Here is a 25,903-nt window from a genome sequence, read left to right as displayed (position 1 = left end):
TAAATTCTTCTACAAAGGCCTGAGTACGGCAATTAAATCAAAGTTTGTAAATACCAATTTAACAGATACTTTAATTCTAACTTTTAAAATAATCAGAATATCTCCAGGAAGCACATTTTCAAACGTTTAACAGTGTGCAAGAAGTCAAGGTGGGTGAGGTAACTACGCTCAAAAGTATGAAGAGCTCAGCAAGGTCCATGAACAACTGGTTAACAATAAAAAAACAGACTAGTTAAAGCAGTTGTTAAAGCCTGTAACATGAGTAGACAGTTTACACTTCAACACATGGAGGAAGGCATTCAGTGAGAAGTCTTTCCACGATGGAAAACAGATTCAGAACAATATCTTATTAATAAGTATCATAATACTCAGGGTTTTACAAATCGACTCAAACTATTTAAGGCTTTGCAAAAAATGAGGTTAGATCAAATTTTTTTTTTTTCCCAGTACAAAGGAATTTCCCCAACATTTATGTCACATCATCACACAAAATGTATTGACAGTAACTTCATGTCCAGAATAAAGTTTTGTGAAGAACTCAGAAAGAAAAACAAAATCACCCATGAAATTATCTCTTTGGATATACCAAATACTTCAAAGGCAGGCAAGGTTCAATTGGCCTGATTAATGTACTGTACGTTACACATTTCAGGATGATGCGTTTCAAACCCTACCAGAATACATTCAGTGAGGAGATTTAGGCTTCAAGTCCAGAAAAGAGATGACGTACCTTCAGAGGAAATAACTTCTATCAAAGCAGCAGGAAATTATATTAATCAGCACAAGACAATATGTTTCTCATTGGTGCAACATTCATAAAAAATTCAAAATCAAGTTGCTTCTGACATTCCGTAGAGAAAGTGTAACACTTTGTCTCACCTGTGATTTGGTATCGTACAGTGTAAAGGTCAGAAGACTTTAGATTGGAAAGTAATTACCAAACAGATATAAAAAATCTGAATTAATACCAGCAACAGGACAAGGAAGACCATCATCTAATAGAGATAGTAACTAAATCATTACAAATGGTGTGCAACTTTCAGTAAAGTCCAGTAACTGCAATAATACAAAGCAAATTTAACACTGTTCATGAAGCTGCTTTCCAGGAAGGAAAAATAAACAAATTAAAAATGTAAACCCAAAACATCATTAAATGACTATTCTATTGTTGAACATCGACAAGGAAAAGGTCTCTTTGTGAGACTGGAACCTAAAAAGGTAGTCATGTAGTTCATTTTAGTACCAGTAGTGTGATTCCACAGCTGCTCCATAGGTCAGCATAACATTAGTTCAGTAGGAACTGAGAAATGAACAAAATTACAGAGTGCTGTTTAACATGGAAACAACATGTGTTGTTATGGCATTAACATCATAGACTGAGGCGATGTATGAGTTGACACCAATATGTGAAAGGAGGACAGGTAACATAATATTGACTGTCAGTGACAGCGCCATGGGTGATGTCTATTGGATGTTTACCTTAAAAAAACCTCTAAATGAATTACTCTGTAAAATTAAAGACTGTTGTATTGTATATGAATTTGGACTGTTTTGGTAAAGGAAAAACCAATTATCGGAACACTATGAAGCGGTTATACGATTTTCATTAACCCTAAACATATTAATGCTAATGTGAATTACATATCAAAAAGTGTATCTGTAAGTCCATAACATATGAAAGTGTTTCTTTTTAGATTTATACTAACTATAAAGTGTTGTTACAGTAGAGCAGGTCGTCAGAGATGTGGGATTTGGATAATGTAGCGTATATTACAAATACATAAAAAAAGATTCATATGTAAATTTGCTATGAGCTACTTATATAAATAAAGATTGTTCAGAAAATATGCACATGTGCAGCTCAGTAACTTAAGTAAAATTTTCAGCTAAAACTGTATTTGGAAGAAATCAAGGCATGTAAATCAATGTAGGCTGTAACAAAGAACTCCCAAGCATTTCTAAAGAATCAAATCAATATTAAGAGATGTGATTAAAATGTAAACAAGAGCATTACCAGCTGAATATATAACACAAAATGCTTAGGTCAGGATTATTGCACTTAAAGCTTAAGTAAAACGATTACGCTCAACGAGTGAATACGAGATCGTCTGTCCAAAAAAGTAATTTGATAGTCGTCACAGATAAAATAAAGAATGTAAAGTCAGAAAACAATAAAAGGGATGTACATTTGTTCATTAAAAAAAAAGATACATGCGTCAAAAAGCTAGAGAGAAACCAGATACTGTCCAGCAACTTCTTATCATAACTCACTTTCTAAGAATTCCTATAAATCACTCAGGAGAGCGGAGTTCATGCACATCTGCAGCGAACGGTCTCAGAATAAGAGACTCGCAACACAATCAACGCTGCCTTCTGCTAAATGTGCCAAGCAATTTAGGCATCGTGTTTAGGACTTGTGTTCCGAGTGTAAGCACAGCACCCCGAGCTTCATCTTAACCACTCGACCGTCTGTCAGCAAACAGCACACAACTACATCTGGTAAACATGAATTTGGCTGCACCTTAAGAGCCTCTGGACAGATGACGGCAGCTGTGTGCGCAACAGACCTCTGTAGGTTCACAAGTGCATTCAATACAGCTGAACTTCATCTTTGTCACAAAATATGGGTTTGAGTTGATTTGAATAAGATGATGAATACCAGATATCCTGTTTAAGTACCTAAAAATAAACTGCAAGGATCCAGTTATTTTTATTTTAAACAATGATTTATAGGAATGTCCAATAAAGAAGGAGGAGGAGGGGGGGGGGGGGGGGGGGGGGGGAACGGACTAAAATAACTAAAATAATCAGAACCTTTGAAAAAGTCTTTAAGAACCACCTCCATCCAGTACAAATGTTACAACATAGCTCAATCATAAATGTTGGCCTTGATCAAGACCATTATTTTACCATATGATTCTGATACATGAGCTACCACCTCAACTTCATTTGTAGCTTTATATCCTCATGTTCCTTTGCTTCTTACTACTTTTTATTAAGTTTACCCGCCTTCTTGTTTGGCTCATAGGGTGTCCGCAGTATCATTGGCGTCTCTTCCATGACGCGTACTAGGAGGTTGTCGATGTAGTCCTCCAGCTCCCTGATGTGGGCGTCTTTCTTTTTCACCACTTCTTTCTGCTTGATTAGCTCCTGCACAACTTCCTCAAAAGACAAGTTGCTATAGGCCGCCACGCTTTCCTTTGTCAGCTCCTGGAAAAAAAATAATGAAAAATGTAAAGGCTCAGTTTAACCCCCTGGATTTTGAGGTTACGAACTACATACTCACCATATTGTATGTAAAATGTTTTGTAAAAGTAGACCGAAATAGTTATAGGATCTTCTCTGAAATGTCAACATCTCATAACAGAGGCAGAAGAAAAGCTACAGTTTGAGTGCACTCACAATACGACGGCGAAAATAAACTAATTGCCGTGAAAAACCTAATGTGACAAACTGTCATGTGTTTATCTCTTGTACTCTGTTGCTAATAAAGGCTAAACGAGAGTCGTTATGATGAGACTGTTCTCCAGGGACATCACACTGTCTTCTCACTGATTTATGTGGCAGATGTTATGATCTAAAACTGTCGAACAGTGTTTGTAACAAATCAGCACTTTAGTTTCTCTAATGGGACTTGACTCTACAGAGCGCAGCTAACATCTTGAGAAGGTTGTTTCTTAGAGCCTAGTTCACACGGCTGCACCTATATTTATGTGAGAAATCTTCAAAGAAGCGATCAGAGAGGCTTGCCGGCATGTCGCAGACGACCATCTGATTTTCAGATCTGAAAAAATCTGATTTTTTTTTCAGCCTGCTGGAAATGTTGTCAGAGACAGAGCGCAGGACGGGGTGAGAGAGGAGAATGTACATGTAGCAATGTGCCCCCTGATTTTCTACATGTCTTTAAATAAAGAAATCAAGCAATAGTTAAATGTGTCAGGGACCGGAGCACAAACTCATTGTGGCTTATATCAACTGCAGTGTAAATGTGTCGGTTGGGACAGTACAAAAACAGAATGCTTGTTGGGTCGGGCTAGGATTGGACAAAAATTCTTTCCCGAGCACCTCGCTATTCTCTACAACTGTGATGCCCACTGAAGTGTTTCAACTGCTTCGGGTTGATGTGTCGGGTTGATGTGTCATTCTAAGCAGGATGTACCAGCAGGATGGTATTAACGTAGTTTGAAGACCGGTTGGATGTTTCTACTGGTGAAAGATCACCAGTCAGTCATGTAGTATGAACCCTCAATGACTGCAAGATCACACGTCAGGAAGTTGTGTAGTTGTGAACTGCGAAGGGATCAGCTGAAGTGTGAACTCAGCTTTAGTTTTGACCGTGACCGTTCAAAGCTGAGAGTGTTCAGGAAAAAAATACTAAAACCCTGGTGGTAGTTATTATAAAAGGTGTTCCATAAAAAAATGTAATCTTTGTTTTGAGGGGGGGAAATACCAGATGGCATATTTCTGCAAATTAAAGGTCAGGCTAATAAATACCAAAACAAGGATGCAACCCAAACCAGCTTCGCTCTATGAGGACTATCTATTTTGACGGAGCAGCATGGTACAGTATGTGCAGATCACATTGCGGCGGGTACGAGAGGAGCTGTAATCGTTTTTAATGAGGGACCACTTTATCGCTTCAGTGCTGGTCATCCTCCCCCTAACGGCTAGAGCAGCAAAGCCTTCACCCTGTTTAAAATACCACACTTATCAGGCTCCACTCCCATGCGCCATTCAAGCCTCTACTGCTGGCTAAAGACAATGCAGGGAGAGACCTGGAGCGGGACTGCTTACCAGGAGTCTTATCGCTCCTAACAGCACAGAGGCTACTGTGGGGCGACACAAACCCAAATGGAATATTTGCTATAGAGATTAAATGTCCGATGTAAGGAGGGTTTCAAGACTAGGGCTTGGTAAACTATTCCTCACACACACAAAAAGGCATCGCCCTCAAAGATACTGCACATAAATCATAGCGGCAGTAAGAGAGTTGACTGCCACATGGAAGAGAATGTTGGTCTCACGTACAAGCATGTGTACGGCCACACGCTCGCTCCCTTTCTCCCTCTCTCACATACACACATACAGCATAATGATCAGGAGCTTTAGTGGCTGGTGACAAAGGCCTGGAAATGACCATGAACTGGCAAAGTAATGATGACAATTTTTTCCACCATCAGTACTGAGGAGAAGATAAGGCGCCCACTTGGCATTCTCCAGTTGTGTCATTACAGTTTCTAATGAGCTCAGCTTTGAGAATCTAAATGCTCGGTGCTTTGAAATCTCTCACTGCCCTCCCTCCCCCTCCGCTGCATGTGGTTAATTAGGGCCTTGAAGCGGAGGAAACGGGAGCTGCCATTTCGGCAAGGCACCGCGGCATGCACAGGGGCACGTGTGGTACCGACAGCCCTCAACACCCCCAGTGAAAGGTGAGGAAAGCCATTATCAGCATTCTCCTTCTCATTTAGGCGTCACTTAGGCTACTGCTCCCAACGCTCCCTCATAATATACCAATTGTGCTGCGTAATAGTCAGCAGAATTTACAAAGTTTTTTGTTCTTTGTAAATTGGAAATGCAAAAAGAACTTAAAGAAAATACAACTAGTGGTAAAATGTCATGAACAAATGATGTAATACTCATTAAAAACTAACTACACTTTTTTACCTCTTCTCAACAACAACAAAAAATGCTCCAATTACAGAACCGGTGCAACACACCACTGTGCCTGACCTTACAGACTGAAATTTCACACCACTTCAAATTATGATCGGATCAGACATGATGACCGATGTGTGCAGCTGCTAATTAGTTGAGTGGCACATCTGAATTTGCAGAGGTCGCAGAGGTCAGTGTCACCAGCTGCTTTGACAAATAAAACTTTGTGTTCTCAAACTAAAAATATGCTCGACACCGCTATAGGAGTAATGACAGAGTTGCAACTGTCGAGGTCATTTATCCGGTTGTTTTTTCCTCCATCTCAGTCGCTGTCACTGATAACGTGTGACAAGATCACCTGACAAACGCAGAAAAGGTTGTGATGCCTAACTTACTTTTTTCTTGCCGTGCATGTCCTTCTTCTTCTGGCCAAATGTGAAGTCTTCCTTACCTGGGGATTTTCCATAGCTGCAAAGCAATCAAACAGAAAGTCAGTATTCAAATGAAGATATACAGTTTATATTTGGGGGGGATTGATAAATACAGCAGCTCTGAGGGAAATAAGGGTATTTAAGAGAACACGATGAAGCAGTTAACAATGCTTGGAGTGACAACCCGTGTGGTTTTAGAATGTGCTCCATTGGTGCTGGTTGGTGCACACACTGGTATTGGGTGTGGATTGCCCCTTCATATTCCCATCAGGTTCAGTCACATTGGGCTATCTACTTTTTTACTGCACATGTCTTTAATCAGTGAAAACAAGCAATAGCCACACGTGTGTCAGGGACAGAGAGACACAACCTCTCTATTAACTGCACTGGGCTTGAGTCAGGTTCGGAAAAAAGTGGAAAACACTAATATTAAGGTCAGGATTGGTTGATATCGTAATTATGTTTCACTTTTTAATATAATTAGGCTGTTGATTATTTACAGTGATGAAGGTATTGAACAATCAATGTCACCCCTAATCTGTATTATGGTTCATTTTCGCTGCAGCAGCTGTGAATAAGCTCATCAATAAAAACTGTGCTTTGAACCACCTTTTTATGTCCCTGCACCACATTATAAATGACCACTGAGCTACTGCATGACAAAGGCAGCAGTAAAGATGATGGACTAGAGCCTCCAGAGATAAGTGGTTAATTGGGTGGTCTATCTCTGCATAGGATCTCATTACTATAGCTCAGAGGGCTCTGTTATCAAGCCAAGGCTCTCTAAAGAGTCACTAATGACACCTTCCACTCTGATAAACCAGAACTTAGCCCCAGCGCATGCCAACTCTTTATGTAACGTAGGAAGTAGATGGAGCCGACAATAACAATACTTGTTATTTATATACTTTGGGGGGGGGGGGGGGGTGTACCAGATAGATTTCAATCAACAAGGTATTTCAAACTTTACGAGAATGGAGTAACCAATATCCTGCAGTACAGTGGTTGGATCATGTGGCAGCAGGATCCCTTTTTTTGGAGTTTGACATATATATGGAAAAAGGATAAAGAACAATACAGTAATGAGAGGCAGATGTTTAAGATCCACCGCTGTTAAGATGTTAACCATTCAGATAGAGGCAAAGAATGAAGACATGGAAAAATAGGATATTTCAGTGGAACATATAAGGAAGTTAGTTTCTCAGTCATCTACATGTTAAAGCTACTATGAACCAGTTTCAAGGGTTTGTAAATGTTAATGAACAGAAGATGTAGAAAAAGGAAACTTTTAATACACATGAGCATTTTCTGTACATTATTTTTAACCAGACAGAGGAACATTTCAGTCATACCTTCAAGGGGAAGTATGCTTCATATGAGGAACTGGACTTGAATCCATTTTTGTGTCTCTGGGTTATATTTTTTCTCATTGAGCAGACATATTTGATAATTTAAAATTAAGAGATTTGGATATGCTGTGATTTGAAAATTTAGTCAGAAAGAGCACAACTTGTCTTGACAAACGGATATTCAACATATTGATGGGTTAAAGTTGTATTGTTTGAAATTATAGTGTATTCATAAAAGGTTGCTTTGATATCGGTTGTTTTGTAGGAGCATCTATCAAAGATGTCACAAATCCATTTTCCCTTCCCCATACAGTTCCGATTACAATGCATACTTTTTAAATAACAACTTATTTAATTTATTTCAATAGCTGCTTGGTACTAACCCTGTTGAAGGGAAACCTGAAATGTAGGTCTTGCAAGTTGTAGTTATATTTGTGAGACTATCAAGTGTGAAATATCAACATACTGCTGACATTTGTACTACCTTGTGCTTACGATACACTACTGGAAATCCCTTCTTCTAAAAAAAGTATGTGTCTATAGAAGTACAACGCAACTGCTGGGGAAGGAAAATTGCAGTATTATCTGGGTGAAACTAATAAACATTTTTGTAGCACTAGATCGGTACATTGATATACATACCCGTCGCTTACCTGACCTAGAAGTTTCATTAATATCGGAGTCATTTGTTGGTATCAGCATTGGATCAGAGTAAACAAAAAGAAGGTAACTACCGAGCTTTGTAGTTGGAGGTGAAGGGGTTCGTTTCTGCTTGTGGGTCACCGCTAAAGGGGTTGGGGGAACGCAGGTCTCCAGAGCTGCCTGATCGGCCGTCATTGTTGGTCTTGCGGCCTTCCTTCTTTCCCGTCACGCGTTCCAGTAAGCTGACCTTCTCTTTTTTCTCCTTCCGCTCTGCACGGTCCCACAGCTGCCCTTGCTCCCCCTCAAATGGGTTGCGGTTGCGTGGGAGCGTGGCATACTTCTGTGGCAGGGTGTCACTGATATCAGTAAAAGGGTCACTGTGTGCCTCACCATCCTGATAGTCTGGCACCTCGCTCTGGGAACGCCTGTGAGGTCCACCTGTACTCCGTGATTAGAAATCAAAAGCATGACATCAACTTAGGAGGAAGTTGCGATAAAAAAAACTAATCACACTCTTAAAATGCTTAACAAATTCTACTATTGTGGCTAATTCATGGGATCTCTGTGAAAGAACCTGAAGATCTGATCAAGCTCATTTAAGGCAAAAACAGTGAGTGGAGTCATGCTTATCCTTTTGCCTTTGTGATTATGTCCACATTTAGTGAGCAAAAATTAGGTTGATGGCAATGAATATCAGACAATTCTGATTGTTGCCTGATTTCTTATGACATTTATTGATGAAACTATAAATTGAATTTGTAATACTTTAAAATGACCACAATGTACCTGTAGGGTCTGGCAGGACTGCAAAAAAAAACGCTTGACAACAACACTAATCACCGGCTATCACCAGATAAAGATTTCTTTTGGATTTTTTATTTGATTTCAATGCAGGACGGCAGCAAAAAAGATTAAGCTTCTATATTAGAGCAAAATAGCATTTTGTATTATTGTCAGTGTTTTGCCTGATGTGTTATTTTTTAACTGGCCAAATCTGTTGGATCTCTATAGTGTTGTCATTGTGAAACTCTTGATGATTGTTCACATTAGTGTCAGGGACACTGACACAGAGAAAGAGGTTGCACATGGGAGCTGGTGGAGTTTGAAAGTTCAGTTTTCAAATGTTTAGCAACATAGATCAGTAGAGTGCATACATTTGCCGAGGCCAAACAGTCCTCTTGAATTCAATTAAGCTGCACCAAATTTCACACACTCGTAGATATCACTCCCCTAAACATTTTTTTCATCACGGTCAACAAATGATTCCCTGGGAAATCAGTGAAAATGTAAAAACAACCAACACTGTTCTCACAAAGTTAAAGAAAGAATAAACGTGGATCCACCTCTTGTTACAGATCAGTGCCGAGCTTGAACCCTACCTCATTTTCCCTAACCTATATTGCACCCTTCCAGGTTATGCTTACATACAAACCAACAGACAACAAAACATGAACTCCTTGGCAGAAGTATCTATTAATGACACACACTACTACATATTTATAAATATGTTTATATCCCTTTCTGTTAATCAACGTATCTTTAGCTCCACGACCCCTAATGATGGCCAATAAAAACTGCCCGATATCTTACATTAAGTGGATGCAATCACAAGTTAAGAAGACTGAAGATAACTCATTTAGATAAGGTATATTACAAGAAAAATGTGTTCTGAGACTACACAATGAAAACCTACTACCAATATAACAACGTTGTTTCGTTTTAGGAGAATTAGGACTTTTATATCTACAAATGTTTAGACACAATTTATTTGCTCGTATCACTAATCACGTTTCATTTCAAAAGGCCTGCTAGCATGCACCAAGCATTGATGAAATTCTACCCATTAGGTATGTGTGGAAAACAAAACATATAAGCTGCTTTCAGACATGCACTGAACTCTGCGGTTACTCTGTATTTACTCGGTGTCTTCATGTAGAAGACACCGATGAACATGTCAATTGAGTTTGAGGTGATAAGACCTGAACAACGGTGTCTGTGTGAAAGTCATAGCAGAGTTAATAGGTCACTTCCTGCCTCTGCCTGCTGCACCTGGCTGCTCCACCTCTCTCCTGAATAATGTGGAGGATTTGATGCTGTTGTGAATGTGTCTGTGCAGAAAATCTCCCGCTGTCTTGTGCATGTGTGAAAGGCAAACTCTGGGTAAACTCTGTAGTCAATTCTTTGGATCTTACCTGCAGGTCATGTCTGACCTGCAGGTAAGATCATATCAAAAAATAAAAAATATTAAAGCTTTGGTCCTCACCACTTTCTTCCATAGAGTCCTGTTTGGATCGGGAGGGTGTCCCAATGAGATCTGACATGGAATGGGCCGCAGAGAGTTTATGGCCCCCAGCGAGTAGCGGCCTCTTGACCTTTGCTTCAGGCTTGGTTTGTGGGTCTGGACCAAACGACTGACGGCTGGGCTCCAGGTCACATGCGGCAGAGCGAGGCAGGATGGCTGAAGACGTGTCACCGAAGCCACTGTCATGTTTACGACCTTTCATTTTGCCTTTAAGCTTAGAGAAAGGCGAGCGTGGCTTTTCCTTCATGGAGAGGTCAAACATGCTGGCCGTCATGTTGTTCCTCATGAACTGGATGCTGACTTGGATGCGGCCTCGTTCTTTCCTCTTCTTTCCCGGCTTGGACTGCAGGGAATACCAGCTGTAGTGAGAGTGGGGGAGAGCTTAGGCTGAGCCAATTTTGACGAGACAATTTATATAACAAGTGTGAAAAATTGTGAATTGATTGCACATAATTCAGGAAGATGGGAGTACAAAGTCAGGAAGCAGTAAAAGTCCTTACACTATCAAACAATACGAAATATGGAAAAAAATTGCCCACATCCTCTCTAATGTGCTCTACCTACTTCTTTGTGGACACCAGTGAAAAGGCTAATTTGAGCAGACTAATCCAAAGGCTAGACACAAATGCTGGAGCTTAAATCATTTGAACTTTTTCCTGACACAAGTGAGAATGCAATTTATCATTCAGAGGATAAACATTATTCTGTGCAAACCGAACGCAAGAGACGGGCTGCTGCTGAATAATATAGAGCATTTCAGGCTGCTGCGAAGCTTCTATTTGTTTAACCTCTCTGCTTCTTCAACTGGAAGTAATGGGATTTATGCCTTCACTCTGAGCAAAATGAAGTGGCATTTGCACAAATCTGGCCTTTGTTCAGAAATGCAACAACAAGCAATTGGGAAATTGCAAAGCCATGTTGCAGGGCAACCAAGGAGTCTACACATGCTAATGAGATGCAGCCTCTATGTTCTAGTGCCCGTGACAATGTCCTATAGGAAACAGTCAATGTAAAGCTAAGAGTGTGTGTGGGTGGGGAAGGGGGGGGGGGCTCCATTGTGGTACAGTTTAATTAATATAATTAAATGTTGAATATAATAGACAACCCTTGATCTGAAAACATATTTTTATAATTGTATTTGTTTTTATACGACTGCTAATATTACTTTCTGCAGATTATCAGTATCCCTTGCATTCCAGCATGAAATATCAGTTATCGTTCTGATCCCCCAAAAAAGTGTCTCGTGGCGCAGGAGGCCACTCATGAAAGGCCTTGCTGGCTCTAATTCCCAGGCTGCGCGCCACGCTCAGTAAGATCAGCGGCCACAGCATGCCGCTGCCGTGGGGCCGGGGCTGCACCTCACGTGTGTCTCAAGGCCAAGATAAACCTCTGTGTGCTTGGAACCACAATCCTCCCACTCGGCCCCAGACCGCTGGGAAACTCCGCACAATCAACAAACACAGGTGTGCGATAATTATGGGCTGCCTACTCAGATATCAAGACAGGCTTTCCTCCCCAATATGTCAGTTCAAAAACACTGCGGACGGGTCCACGGCGAACACAGACCCACTGTGGAGTGTGGATATAGTATCGAGGGTCCCGGCATCATTGTCAAGTATGCCTGCATGTGGGATTAGGCGAACAAGCAATGTGAGCGTATCCATTACAGAACCTCTGCTGAAAAAGTGCACGGCTCAAGCTGCATGGGCTCAGGCACCTAAAACAAATAAAACCCATCCACACTGATTATAAAATATTGTGATTCTCCCACCTGATGGGCAGAGAGGAAGTGTGGTAACGTCTTTCCATGTTGAAATTTGCAGGGACCTAATTAGCACCAGATCCAGTTTGGTTATTCTGTTCCTGTTTGCTTAATGTAGGGTTAAGAAACATGTGTGTGCTGGACATGTAAGGGTCAACACCCTCACCTTTGGCCAAGTGTAATACTGCCTCTTCAGGATGTTATGGTATGTACAGTGTGTTGTATTGATTTACTCTACATTTATTCATTTTATACAGTAATTTCACAGGGGGCAAACATTATTGCAACAACCCTAGACATAAAGCAGGTAGAGAGCACAGACAAGGCACCTGTTTATGGGTTAGGGTGAGTCTGACTCAGGCTACATCCATTCTACTTAGTTATCATTTGAAAATTTCTAATGAAAACAGAAAAGGCATGTGTGCAGGTGTCGAAAGGACGCATTTGGGTGCAGAATTGTGGCAGATTGCTTGAATAATAACCCTACACATGTAAACAATAGGGTCAGCAATGCTTACAACTGGTTATCCATGTTTCCTTCTACACTGGTAGCCGAGTCTAATGCCAGTTACTTCCAGAAGGAGACATTTGATAGGACCCTGAAGGCTGCGTCGTAACTGAAAAGATGCAATCAGTAAGCTGTTGTGAGTGTTTACGTCAAACCATTTACCTCACACCAAAAATCTCAGTTTCTGGCCGTCAAGAAATTAAAATGAAGTCCTGGAGTGCGAGCAGCATTTTTTAAGTGTCTCTAAATCTCTGTAGTAGTGTGGATGCCACGCGTATCAGTAGCTGAGTTGATGCCTTTTCAGACAAAATCGTAGCAGTATGGTTGAAGCCTCAGTTAGAAAGACACCAAGTGTTTCTACTTCATTAGACTGTTGTTCTTTATTGACTCAGGAAGGAGCTCGGAGCATTCAGACAAAAGTAAAGCATGACAAGAACAAATCCCACAGGTCCGTTTGGCTCTTAGGAAAAGGCTGTGTTCCAATTGCACCTTTCAAGACAACAGCACAGGAGTGACTTACAAGACATGTTTAGCCAGCTCCACTAGTTTCAATTAGGCCAACTGGTACAGACCAAGTCGGTGATTAAGTTGAAAAGAATTTCCCAACAATGTAAGGAAATGCATTACACAGCCTCCAACTATAGAAGAAAAACAATGCTCGACCAGTGTGTGGTTGATAAATGTGTATGAATGTACGTCATCATGTTGGACATTTCTATCAAACAGTTTAAAGTTAAAGAAGAAAGAAATCTGGAGTTTCTGTTGGACCAGTTCACCTACTAGGCTTTCCAGATCCTTCAAATTAAATATATTTCTAAAACAATTATAAAAAGAGAATAAAAAGACAATGCAATGGCATTTAAACCACACAGTAATAACAAAGCTAGGTCATCCACCCAATTGACCACAAGAGAACAATATAACACGCACGGCTCAGCACACTGTCATTAGGAGCTCATATGTCGCCTAATATAGATTATAACACATGCACCGTGTGTGAATGTGAGCGTGTGTAACAACTAATATATCCCAAGCTGTAATCCACTTATGACTGGAATAGTTCTGAAAATATTTTCCACTTCCTCTCAAAAGTCTGTTCCTTCTACAACAGTCCACTGAAACTCTAACATGAGCTGGGACTGCACATTTATGCTGTAAAAGTAACATAGAAAATATCTAAAATATCAAATACCGTGGGCCCAGTATGATATGTGCTCCATCAAAATTCGAGTAACACCACAACTACTCAGATCAGTAGCTGTGGATATATAGTAAGAATAATAGCATTACAATGACTGTACTGATAACAGATCATTAATGGCAATTCACTTTTTGTTTAGTCACAGTTACAGAACGTTTATGGTGAGAATACATTTGTTTATCTTCTGGTTTTTATGGTTCAGATGTATGGTTTGTTGTGCAATCACGTGCCTTATATGCTGCGTTCTGACACAAACTGAACATTTTTCCTGAAGTTGTTTCTGATATTCTCAAGAAAAGTTTCTGTCAGCTCCTTGGCATAATGGCCAGAGAATGTCCCATTGAGCCCATCGGAGAACACAGCAGGAACATATTCGAAAAATTCACCCAGAGTAAGAGGCTATGTGGACGATGTTCATAACACGTCTCAGATGCAAAACTGAAAGAATAAAAATATCGCAGGATGAAAAAAAGAGGAGCCATACATGTGAAAGACGTCGATGACGCTATCAACTTTGAAAGACAACACTATTTTAGTTTTTGATAATTAATGGAAACAAAAACAGTATCTTTACAGGGCCTATGTTTTGTGATATATACGTCATGTCCTGACTCATATATGTTCTACCAAGGCGTCACTCCTCAGTCTGGACATCTTCCTGTTGTTGTGAACACGTCTGACGTGAACAATATCTTGCTGCGTTCTTCATATGTGAAAGCTAAGCAGAAAATCTTGGACTCAGCTGCTACAGTATATGATACTTACTCAGTTTTCTTCCTCTCCTTGTTATCAAAGATTTCATTAAGGTTGATGGACCTCTGACCCAGAAACTTGTCCATCCCAACCAGGGAGCGATGCATCACTATGAAGCAGAGTTCATACACTTCGGGGTTGCCCTCCATAAGCAGACCAGGTAACTCAAAGGAGGCTTCTTCTTTCCAGACTGGACTGAGTGTCTTCTCTGCCACTGACGTGGAGTACTTTTCCTTGCCCAGCTGAATGATAGTGTAGCCATCGTTGGTGCCATGTTTGCCCTTAGGCTGTAAACCATTTGCTTGAAGAACAGTGGCTTGGACATGGGTCGGAAACCACTTCTGAGACTGCTCAACCAGTGACATTGTCAGCACTGGTTGTTAACTGAGAGCCATTCAAATCTAACTAGATGATTTTATGCCGTTCAGTTATTTAGTGAGTGTGATGCAACAGCCATGATTCGCTATAGGTTGTTCTCCATGTCAGTGTGGCTTGTTTCTACAGTAACAATCATTACAAGCAATGACAAATCTGACAATCTGAGCAAGCCTCATCTTTTATGGAGTCACAGATGTCCAAGCCACCGGTGAGTCATCTAAAAGAGAGAGAGAGACACAGAAACGCATCAGAATCTTTCTGAGAACCACGACATGACACATGGACTCAGCTTATGAGATCAGACAATAGACAGCAGTCACTTGAACAGGGATTCTGCAGGTTTCAACAGGTTCAATTTAAGACAATTTAACACGATAACGAATGAAACTTAAATAACAGTTATAGAAGAACATTTTAGACTCAGAAATACTCAAACTTCCACTTAATAAGGTGACATGCCATGTTTTCTTGTAAACTATTACTCTGACCTGGGTGTTTGTCAGGTATTATCAGTTCAGAGTTGTCCGATGTAGTTTTTATTACAATGTGCTTGTAATCTGCATCGTTTAGAAAGAAATACACCATATAGAAACATTACAAAGTATGCAAGCTGCCAATACATTTATGAGAAACGTAATATAAAGCCTTATAATTACGATTGGCATAATTACGATCTACCTAGGTATTTAATTTAAAACCTAGGACTTCATATTTTAGACTTTGTAATGCCTAAAATTCAGATCATTGAATGTTAGACTTTCTAAGACCCTGCAGAAACACTGCTGCAAAAACATGTGGATTAACAGTAAGTAAATATTCCAATAAAAATACTGTATAATTTAAATACAAACAAAGATATTGCTAGGTGACAGTTTCAAAACAAAGGTCTTTGTTTCTCTGAGCTGGAGTATCAAGTCAGAGAGGGCGGATCTCCTCCAGTGACACATCTAGTATCAAGGTTGGTCCGATGCATTAGTGACGGACTCAGTGGGGTGATTTGATGATTGTTTAAGATTCTAAATATTCAAACTAAAACCAAATTACTTTTGATTTTACCTTTCATCATTCTAACTGAGATTAAGATTATATTCTGGTGTTGCAGTCAGATGATCATGAGTGCTGTCAGTGTCTCTCTCCACTGCTCCAGGTTTAATCTCTAAATGCCCCATGTTTTCAGTCCATCTCTGATTTTCACCTTGAAGATAACTGGATTCACTTCAGTTATTTAACAGAAGACTGTATATTAACAAGTGATCCAGCTACATGACTTATATACATGTGTAGTTCCCCTCTAACTATGCATCCTCCCACGTGTTATTTCATGTCAGCTGACTGCCACGGTCTTTTTTATGCAGTAAAGCGACTCATATTCTTGAGGTTTACGTTTAACTTCTCTGCTGCTGTTGCTACAGTACATCACACAGGAGGTTGACGTTAGCCCTGTGCGGCTAGCTGGTGAGCTAACAGCTACAGACACACACACACTCACTCTCTCTCTCAAACAGCTGCTCACCTCGGTGTCATGTCCAGCTGCTGTAGGCCATCCCGCTCCTCACACGTCCATGCGGTGGCTTCCACACAAAACGTCGGCCAGTGCTTTTGCTAAGGGTCTTTCTGTTTCTGTTGTGTGGTCACTGCTGTCGGCCAGCGGCGAGCTTTACTTCCTGGTGCGACGTCACTTCCTCCGCACGGAGGCGAAAGTTCAAGCGTCAGCGAAAAAAATCTAAAGGTGGTCTCAAAAGCTCCGCCGCCACAGACACCGTGGCTGCAAAGTTCTGTAAAAATAATAACCACATTGATAATGTCATAATAATAGATGTGACATATTTCAAATCAGAGTTATATGGTGCTTTACAAGTTAATACTGAAAAATTTACAATTCAAAGCAATTGCAACATCAGAGCACAAATGTAACAATAAGAATCGTACAGATGAGTAAAAAAAAAAGAAGTAAAACCTTTTAAAATGAATCAAAGTGTCAGCAAGATTAGTAAATAAAAATAACAAGTTGAAGGTGAATCCAAACCCCACATCCCGAGAAAGTATCAACACCTTCAAAATGTCAATGTCAAGTTTAAACAAAATAAGTAATGTTAGAAAAAACTGAAATTCAGCTGTTGGTTCAGAACAATATAAAGAAAGGTTCGAGTTGTGGACTGAGCGGTAATGAGAGGCGATATAAATGATTTTAGCCAACACATTCTCCTCTGTGAGAGATGGTCATATATGTGTGCGTGTGTTTTTTTACACATGTGTGTGTGTGTGTGTGTGTGCTTGTGTGCTCGGGGGTGCACTTTACTTGAGAGGTAAATCATACAAACATGGGAAGTGCTTTTGTCTCATGAGTGGGACATGGAGGTGCAGATAAGGGGTTCACTTGAATGAACACAGACATGCTTGTCACCCCACTTGACAAGTGCATCTTAACCAAACACACCTGCCCATGCTGGTTTTTATCGTTCTGCAGCAACCATTGCAGTATGTACACACCAGTGGCCCGAGGCTCCGGCTGGGCCATCCATCAAACTGAGATTATTGCACTTATCTAGAACACATCTCTGAATGAAATGCTAAGGCTTAGTGAAATATTAGGCTGTACAAAAATGCGAGTCAGATAGCATTTAATGCATTTTTGGATCTCACCCTCATGTTTTGTATTTACAGTAGAGTGTAAACACGGGGCGAATATCATGGTGTAATGTCACACGAAACTGTAAAAGGATGTAGATGTGGCAAAGTGTAGCTTATTTATTTCACAATAAGGGTTTGGAAATGGCTAAAATGCTCATGTAGTAACATGCATCAATACATTTTAAGATTCTATATAAAATCCATAATTTTAGCAATTTAAAGTTGGCATTTATGTCAGATCCTACACTTTATGTTTTTACAGCTGATCCATAAAACTAACCGTAAATATTCTATATGACTTTTGCCTCATTGTACACACATTTACCCACATTTCTGCCAAATATATTTTTTGAAGTGTTGGGATCTTCACTAGAATTTTAAAGTTCTGTAACATGAGTACATATGTGTATGTGATACCAATTTGTCAACCATACAATCAATAACATAAAGACAATGTTATCTTTCCCTTTCCCTCTGGGTGTAGGCCATGAATTGGCCGTGTGCTGTTTCGTGAATCAGTGAGCAGGGCAGTTTTATGACCATGTTATGACTTCAATGTGATCAAGTGATTGAACGGGATTTAAACAAAATATTAAAATCACCTGGTTTAACCAAAACAGACATAATTTTATCACGAAAACTTTACCAAGATAAACATTTTCATATCGGTCAATATCGATAATTATCACGTTCAATGTCAAGTTCGTATATGTGTGAACTTTAAAGACAAATTTCGCTCCTGAATGAATGTTGTGGTTTTTAACGTCTTTATGAGCAGAGAATCATAAACAGCAAAACATTTTACCAAATGTAAATTATATTGTGAAAGTTATTGGTGTCACATTATTGCCCAGCCCTAAAGTTTCAAAATAAAGTTAAAAGCAGGCATCTTGATAATTTGATTATCTTGTGCTCTTGAGTGTACAATAACCAGGGACAAAGTTTGAAGATAAGCAAACACTGTAATAAGTCCAGTGGGTTTTGATTCAAGTTAATCACAAGATGTGATAAAGGTTTCCAAGCAATGGAATATGCCCAAACTGCATATTAGTATATAATATACAAGAATCCACGCTACACAGCTCCTGCTTGACTTTGAAGTGTTTTATGTGATTTATCCGGTCCCATCACCGCTTGCATTCCTCTTCAGTAGTATTTTATTATCTGTTGTGGTTAGCAGTGGCAGGTTGAGCTGAATGAAATAATGACCAGAGGCATGCATTTTCTCCGCCAGGGTCACGACACTCTTCCTTAATTTGACAATAAGTCAAACACGTTCATAATTTGCCCCTCTCGGAACATAATAGCACTGAACTACTCCTCTGTGAGATAAAACATGAAAGACGCCGCATTCCAATATCAGCTGTATCCTTTTATTACTTAGAAGGATTTAAAAACAAAGCATCACATTATAAATTAGAGCAGTAGTAATGTAAGCAGCCGCTCTGCTTTCTGAGGGAACCTTGCTGAAGGTCATAAACTGTCCAACATGTAAGTGAACCTGCCTGCATGGCCCTGGTCCACATGTTGGACCATATTAGCTGTGGCCCCTAACGGCCGCCATCCACTCCGTGCACATGGTTCTGGTTTAGTCCCCTTTCTTCAACACTATAAAGGTTGTATTACATTTATTAAACACTTTAAAAAATCTCTTCAAGAATGTCCATCTGTTGGGGACAAGAGAAAATATATGAAAGAGGCTCGGCGGGGAGAGGGGGAAACCGTTGTGATGTCAGTGCTGCTCTTAATGTGGTGCAGGTCGAACCTCAGGACAGATGACTGATTTAAAAGGTATAGCTTTTAGCCGAGCGAACAGTTAGATCACAGATGAATTTTAATAAAAAAAGACGGAGAAAGGAACACAAATCACCACTGCTTTGCTCTCAGGAATGTTTTGCGTGCACGGCTCTGATATATAGGTGCAGATGTGCGACTGCAGCGTGACGAGCGCAGCTAAGAGGGGCTGCTAAGCTGGGGCAACATATCAGGCCGGTGACTCCCTACAGGCGCTGATTTCTCCCTCGTAACCTCAAAACGAGTTAGTGAAAGTAACAAAAGAAGAACTACATCCACAACTCACCGTGAGCTCCACTGTGTAGCCCCTTTTCCACCTGTGAAACAACTCACTAACACCCACTAACATCAGTCTTTTTGTCTGCAATGTGAATGGATACGTCGGAATTCACTCCCAGGTCAAGTGACTCAGCAGTTGATATGGGTTTTTATCGGCTCCGATCAGCAGCGAGGTGAGAGAATGCCTCAGATTTTTTTGCATTTGCTGAAAAACACATCTCGAAAACCCCCCAGAAAGGCCTTTTTTGTTTTTGTGGGCTTACCCATGTTTTAAATCCTGCATTTGGCCTCTAATTTTAGTATAAAGAGGTATACGGCTGCTTGTTGTCCACTTACTCAAGTAATTTTTTTTTATAAAAAGGTAAAAATTATAAAATAAAGAGATCTAAATGTTTGGCTTCAACCAGCATTTCGGTAACATGAAGAATAATAGCATAAGTAAATCTCATTGAAAAATCATTATTCTGAGTCCAACCATCCAATTAGCACAGCTTTGTTTGTCCAGGAGGTGTTTCTCCCTGCATGTCAATCATGTTATGTGCACAGCTCTCTACTCTGTAACCAGTAATCACTCAAGATGCCCCTTTGCTTGGTTTAATATATTGGACTGAGCCACTCAGGTAAAACCGCGCTACATTCGTTTTCGGCCCTTTTCAAAGCAGGACGTGTTGTAGAACCTGGGCTGCCAGACGCTGCTCCAAGTCATCCAATCCGTATATTATCAAAACAAATTCGCATTTTCAGGAATGATGACACCTTGTCCCCAGTTCAGTGTTTGTGTGATTTTCTTGGCCAGAGTGAGCTGGAGAGTGTCTGAAGACAGTCTCCAGTTTGGTGATCTCCAGGCTGTATTTTTGTTTCTTTTGGTGGTGATGTTGATTTTTTGGTTCTTTTACAGCAACATTTCAGCATCTGCAACGTGAAAAGATTGGGGCAATGGTCTAAGACTATGGATTAACTGAAAACTTGCTTCTAGTCGCAAAAATGTATACCCCAAGTGAAATAGAGTATCCCATCAAGGTGTATCTTTTTTAATAGTGAGCTTCTAAATAAGACATTGAGAAGTTTAAGTTGATTTTTGTTCACATTGTTCGTTCATGTGGTGTCGGAAAAATCAGAATTTTTTTTCTCAACTAGAAAGACTGACAGGACCACCGACTCAAGGACATTTTGGTACGTGATGTGTGGAGTTGCTGATGTCATCGCATTTAAACCAATTTACATAATTTTACAACCGCAGTAGCTTTTAATGTCACTTTTGTCGCTTGCACACAGTATGTCCATCTCTCCACCATCATTTTTAGATAGAAAAGATGGTGATTATGATTAAAATGCAGGTTTTAAATTATGAATAAACCTGTCACACCTGATTTATTTGATTTTATCTTTGTTACTATACAAATTAGATTGTATTACCTTTATATTTGCACGTGTTAAACTTGTGGTAATAAAGTGCAGTAACAAACATTTTTGTTCATCTAGACTGGGTTTAGATGACTTCAGAGATCAATGTTTAGTGGAGAATGTTCTGTAAATGCAAAAAAATAAGAAAGCAACACAGCTATCAGCCTCACCGTGTCCCTGCAGGCCTTCAAATGAGTGCATTCTTACATGCACAGTTTAATGTCAGCAGCACACTCCGAGGTCATGTTTGGAGGGGCAGGGGAACAGGTGTTTGTCCTGTATCAGTATGAAAAGACTCTACCCAGGCCAGAGGAAGCACCCACATGTGTATGCCCCGCAGTCAGCCCTGTACAGGATGAAATAATTCATCTGAACTGTTCGGGAGAGACATTGCGAGGCAAAGTTCATAGGCATGCTAATGACAAGAGCATGTATGCAGAGAAAAGGGAAAACTGTCAGCCCTGAATGAATTGGGAACGGCAGAACAGAGGTTAGGCCATTTCAAACTCCTTATACTGTTTTTTTTGTGTTTTGGTGTGTGTGTGTAACGCATGCAGAGGGTTTGCAAATGTCCAAAAGAAATTGGTGGATTTGTAGCACATGGTGCATGCATTATGTTGTGCTCTCTTGGCTTGTGTGTGGATTTCCTCATTCCACCTCTGCTACAGTGCAGCCCGTTGGATATAAGACTGCAGAAAGTGTGTTGCCCATTTCAAACCCCTGTCAATTGCTATTCCATCAACTGAAAATTGTACATATGGACGACTTCATAAAAACCCTGCTGCTGAAGACACAGAATTCCAAAATAAAAATGCAACTGGAATTTTTAAAGTAATGAATGCAAAACACGGTCTAAATGAGTCTCTCCAGATTATCATTTTCCTGGGAAGGTGGAATGTCTACTGCACAGGCATTTGCATTGCCAATAGGATATACAGTATGAATAAAAGTCTTAACTGTAACATGCAGTGAAACATTTAAACATTTAAATGTAAAACCAATATTGCATTTGGATAGAACGCGCATTAGGAACACAAAAATCGAAAGTAGTATTACCTTAGCCCCACAGAGAAAATGAGTGGGCTGTATCAGTATGTTTACCAGCCTTCAAAGCGAGCAGCAGAAAGGAATCAGCTTATTACCAGTTTCTACAAGGATGAACTTCCCACACAGCTACTCAGTCTGCACAGTTTTATAGCAATTTGCTTATATTACCTATCAAATTAACATTTTCTCCTGCACACTCGAACGCGTTCAACACAACGCTGCAAAGTCAGGCCTGCGTGGAGATAAGATGAAACTTCAGTGATTCCTGTAAAGACACTGGGCCAGAGCAGCTGAAAGAAAAAACAGAATCAATGATATTGGGTTGAAGTGATAGGAGAAAATTATTTATCTTTTTAATCAATAGCGGAGAAATATAAACAAACTGATATATAAGTGTATTTAGAGAAAGTATTTTATATTAATCCTGGAAAATCTGTTTGCACCTCAAAACGGTCAAGAATTGTGTTGCTTTTTGCTGTAATTCTAGGAATTACAAGGTTATAAGGTGTTTAATTATATTAAACATTATAAGGACAAAGGCTCATGGTTACTAACTCACCATATTATACTCACAAATGCAGTAGGTTATATCGTAAATCGGCAAAATGTGTTGCCACAGCTAAAATAAAATAATTCTTTATTACACATGCACAATGACAACATTATAATATGACAAATCCAAAGCATGTGAAAAATATATGAGGGTGCTCATTCAAAAATTCTATGTAACAATTAATGTTCTAAATGTTGGACAACATTTTTTGGAAGGTGACAGGACTGAAAGTGTGTTACATGTTTTTATTAAAAGCTGCAATGTAAAACCACCTGCCACCTTTAAAGATGTGAACAACACAGAGCGGGTGAATATTAAGACTTAACAGCAAATAGAAACTGGATAAAACTTGTGTAATTTAAATGAAATCCAATACAAAACTAACAAAATGTGTCAGACTGAGATTGTACAGCTACAGATGTAAATGTTTACTCTCTGTGACACATCTGTCTCATAGTACATTGAATACATTCCTCCTACTAAGTAGCATCTCCTGTAGTGGTTTTGAATCTGGCAACAGAAATATCTTTACTTGTAAAACCTCATTAGTAAACGTTCTGTGTGTCCTGACCAGCAACATACACAGCAGCACCCTAGCAGAGTCTATTTTCAGCAAATGAGGTCTTGATGCTTTTATTAAATCCAGCCAGTAAACAAACACCAATGAAGCGATGTGTTACCCTCTGGCAAGACATCACCATGCAATCATAAATCATGTCTAGTAACGTCATTAGTTTTTTGCGTGATCCGTTTAACAAACAAACGCAGATGAAAACAGAACCTCCTTTGGCGGATGTAATAGATTATTTTGGTGTGTATCTTTTTAACCAGAGCCGGTCTTGCTGAACCTTGCATTTGCGTGTCAGATGGAGATGGAGAATAACAAATAGCACCAAGAAGCAGCAGCGTTGCCCTTAATTTTTTTTTCCTTGGCAGTATAATGTCAGGAAGGTCATGAGTGAAAAGATAATGTCGCTCCATCTTCGGGTAACAAACGCCCAAACAGATGACCTTTCGTATTCTCTCTGCTAAAGGCCAAGAAAGTGTGAGCTCCCACAACCCTGAATGACAACGTCTGACAGATTACTCTATGGATGACTTGTCAGGTCAGATAATAGCTGATCACAGCTGATCTGCCATCATGGATGTCAGTAACCCCCAAAGCAGTGGTGGTGCAGAGAATAAAACACATTCGAGTAAGTGCTCAGTCTCTCTACAGGAACAGACTCAAGATTTCTCCTAACCCTTTTTCTTTTTTGCCGCGCAACCGCGACACCAGTAAACGGTAACTCTGTCTGCTGAAAGTATCTGGTCATCGCTCCCCGGAGTCCTTCCTTGCTCGGGTCAGACACGCTGCTGTTCTGTCATCATCCCTCTTCTTCTCCTCTTCCTCTTCTCCAGGACACATCACTGACACTTTCTAATCTCCACTCACACATCCTCACGCGGGTCAACGTGTCCTCCAGATGGCCGCGCATTCACCTGCGTAATTCATCTGCTGCTTGTTTTTAGGCTTAAATTCATATGTTTTTCTTTGACAGTCAGAAGCAAAGCGTATTATAATTGATATTAGCCCTCATACTTCTGGAGGTGATGGCATATTGATAAAGAGGAAATTATTTTTACGTTGTCGCTGTGACAACAAAGGTCAAGGTCTATGATGGAGAAATGCTGAGGTATTGTCTAATTTCTTTTAGTAACAAAAGGTTACACAGATGACATTAAGCTGAGCTGACACTGCTGATTGGCAATTTGAGGCTCATGACCTTTTGTGGTGTTCACAGCCCGTACTGTACTTTGAGTCATTGATATTGCAATGACTGGTTATAGTGTTTATTATGAGTTTTTTAAGTACTAGTTCTAAACCTGTCTTTGGCCTGTGGTGATGCTGGTTGAAGCTTTCTTTCTGAAACTGCAGTTAAACTCGAGTGAAGATGGCCACGGTCCACAGAACCCTGGAGCTGCACCACCGCTGCTGCACAAGGACCTCCTCACCTGGTTAGTCAAAGTTCGATGGAGCTCCACCCAGTATCCACAGCCCTGAACTGGAGAATCAGTTGTCGTTACCGTTGTCATGACATCACTTTACTTACGTGTATGATTGTCAGCCACTGCTGCTCATCTCCTTTTTATTTAAAAGATTATTAATATTGAACAAATGGCATGTTGCACGCTGCACTTCCTGTGGCTCCAAGTGTGTGGACAGTAAGGTGACTGGTTCTTGAGAAATGAGAATCATACACAGACAGATATTTCTTGAATCATTAGATCATTAAGGTGTGGACAACAGTTCTATTCAAGTCAGCTGAGGGTGTGTGATTCATAAAAGCTCAGGGGTAGATCCAGGGGTGTATCCAGAAGGGCACCGGCACCAGCTCAAATGTGATTGGACCCTGAAGTGCCCCTGTTCTAATAATTTACCTAAACTAACTACAAATACGAAGAATGAATATGACAATTAGCAATTATTTCGAAGGAACAATTTTCCAAATATATTCACCAATGTTAGCCTTTTCTCAGAGCTATAGAGCTGACAGTAAATTATTGGATAAAAATGCATCTTACTGAATTAGGAATTGTGCACAGATGTTGGACATATAATTGGCCCATCTGTGTAAATTCTGACCCCTCTGTGGCCCACGATTTAGAAAAAATTCTAGATCCGCCTCTACATCCCTCGTGACAAATCGCTGCTGCTCTTCTCACACACACAAACCTGTCAAGATAGACAATCGATATGTTGAACAGTGCCAGAGTCGTCATCAAAAGTTGCAGCTTGCCTCCAGTGGGACCATCAATAACATGAGAATCCACACATGGTGGTGTCGCACCTGACAACTAATCCCTTCCATTTGAATTGATTCCGTAAACAAAACTCTGCTCTCTAAGCCTTTCCATCCGTTTGTAAATAGTTATCCATTTCCAATTATGAATATGTTAAAAAGCTCTCATTCTAATGCCTGCAAAAGAGAAGAGAGTCACATTCAAACATGGCTGTTGCCACAAATATGCTATTTTCCGGCAGAAAGGCCAATTTGATGCTCATCATGTGCCCTGGTGAACCTAGCTGTTTAAAGAACATCAATGCAAAGAGGGATTAAATATTCCTGTATTTTGCTAATCATTTACGGAATACATAATTATCTCAGCCGTTCGTTGAGTGGATTAGGAATCATTGATTTTCTCTGTCTCTCAGTGTATATATAGTGTCTAC

At 40.1% G+C, this 25,903-nt stretch overlaps 1 protein-coding gene across 1 annotated transcript; it reads right to left on the bottom strand.

Annotated features, from left to right (window-relative positions):
• Positions 1-2,774: 2,774 nt before the first annotated feature.
• On the bottom strand, positions 2,775-16,634 carry LOC133966176 (rab11 family-interacting protein 2). Its single transcript, XM_062400963.1, has 6 exons — positions 16,495-16,634; positions 14,616-15,198; positions 10,341-10,738; positions 8,170-8,515; positions 6,051-6,123; positions 2,775-3,210 (listed from the first exon to the last, which is right to left on the bottom strand). Exons 2-6 carry the CDS (start codon positions 14,966-14,968, stop codon positions 2,986-2,988), a joined length of 1,395 nt encoding a protein of 464 aa, XP_062256947.1. The 5' UTR covers positions 14,969-15,198; positions 16,495-16,634; the 3' UTR covers positions 2,775-2,985.
• Between the last annotated feature and the right edge of the window lie 9,269 nt (positions 16,635-25,903).

The sequence above is a fragment of the Platichthys flesus genome, chromosome 12, assembly GCF_949316205.1.
Source record: "Platichthys flesus chromosome 12, fPlaFle2.1, whole genome shotgun sequence".
NCBI lineage: Eukaryota > Metazoa > Chordata > Actinopteri > Pleuronectiformes > Pleuronectidae > Platichthys > Platichthys flesus.
This window is presented reverse-complemented; position numbering and strand designations above follow the sequence as displayed.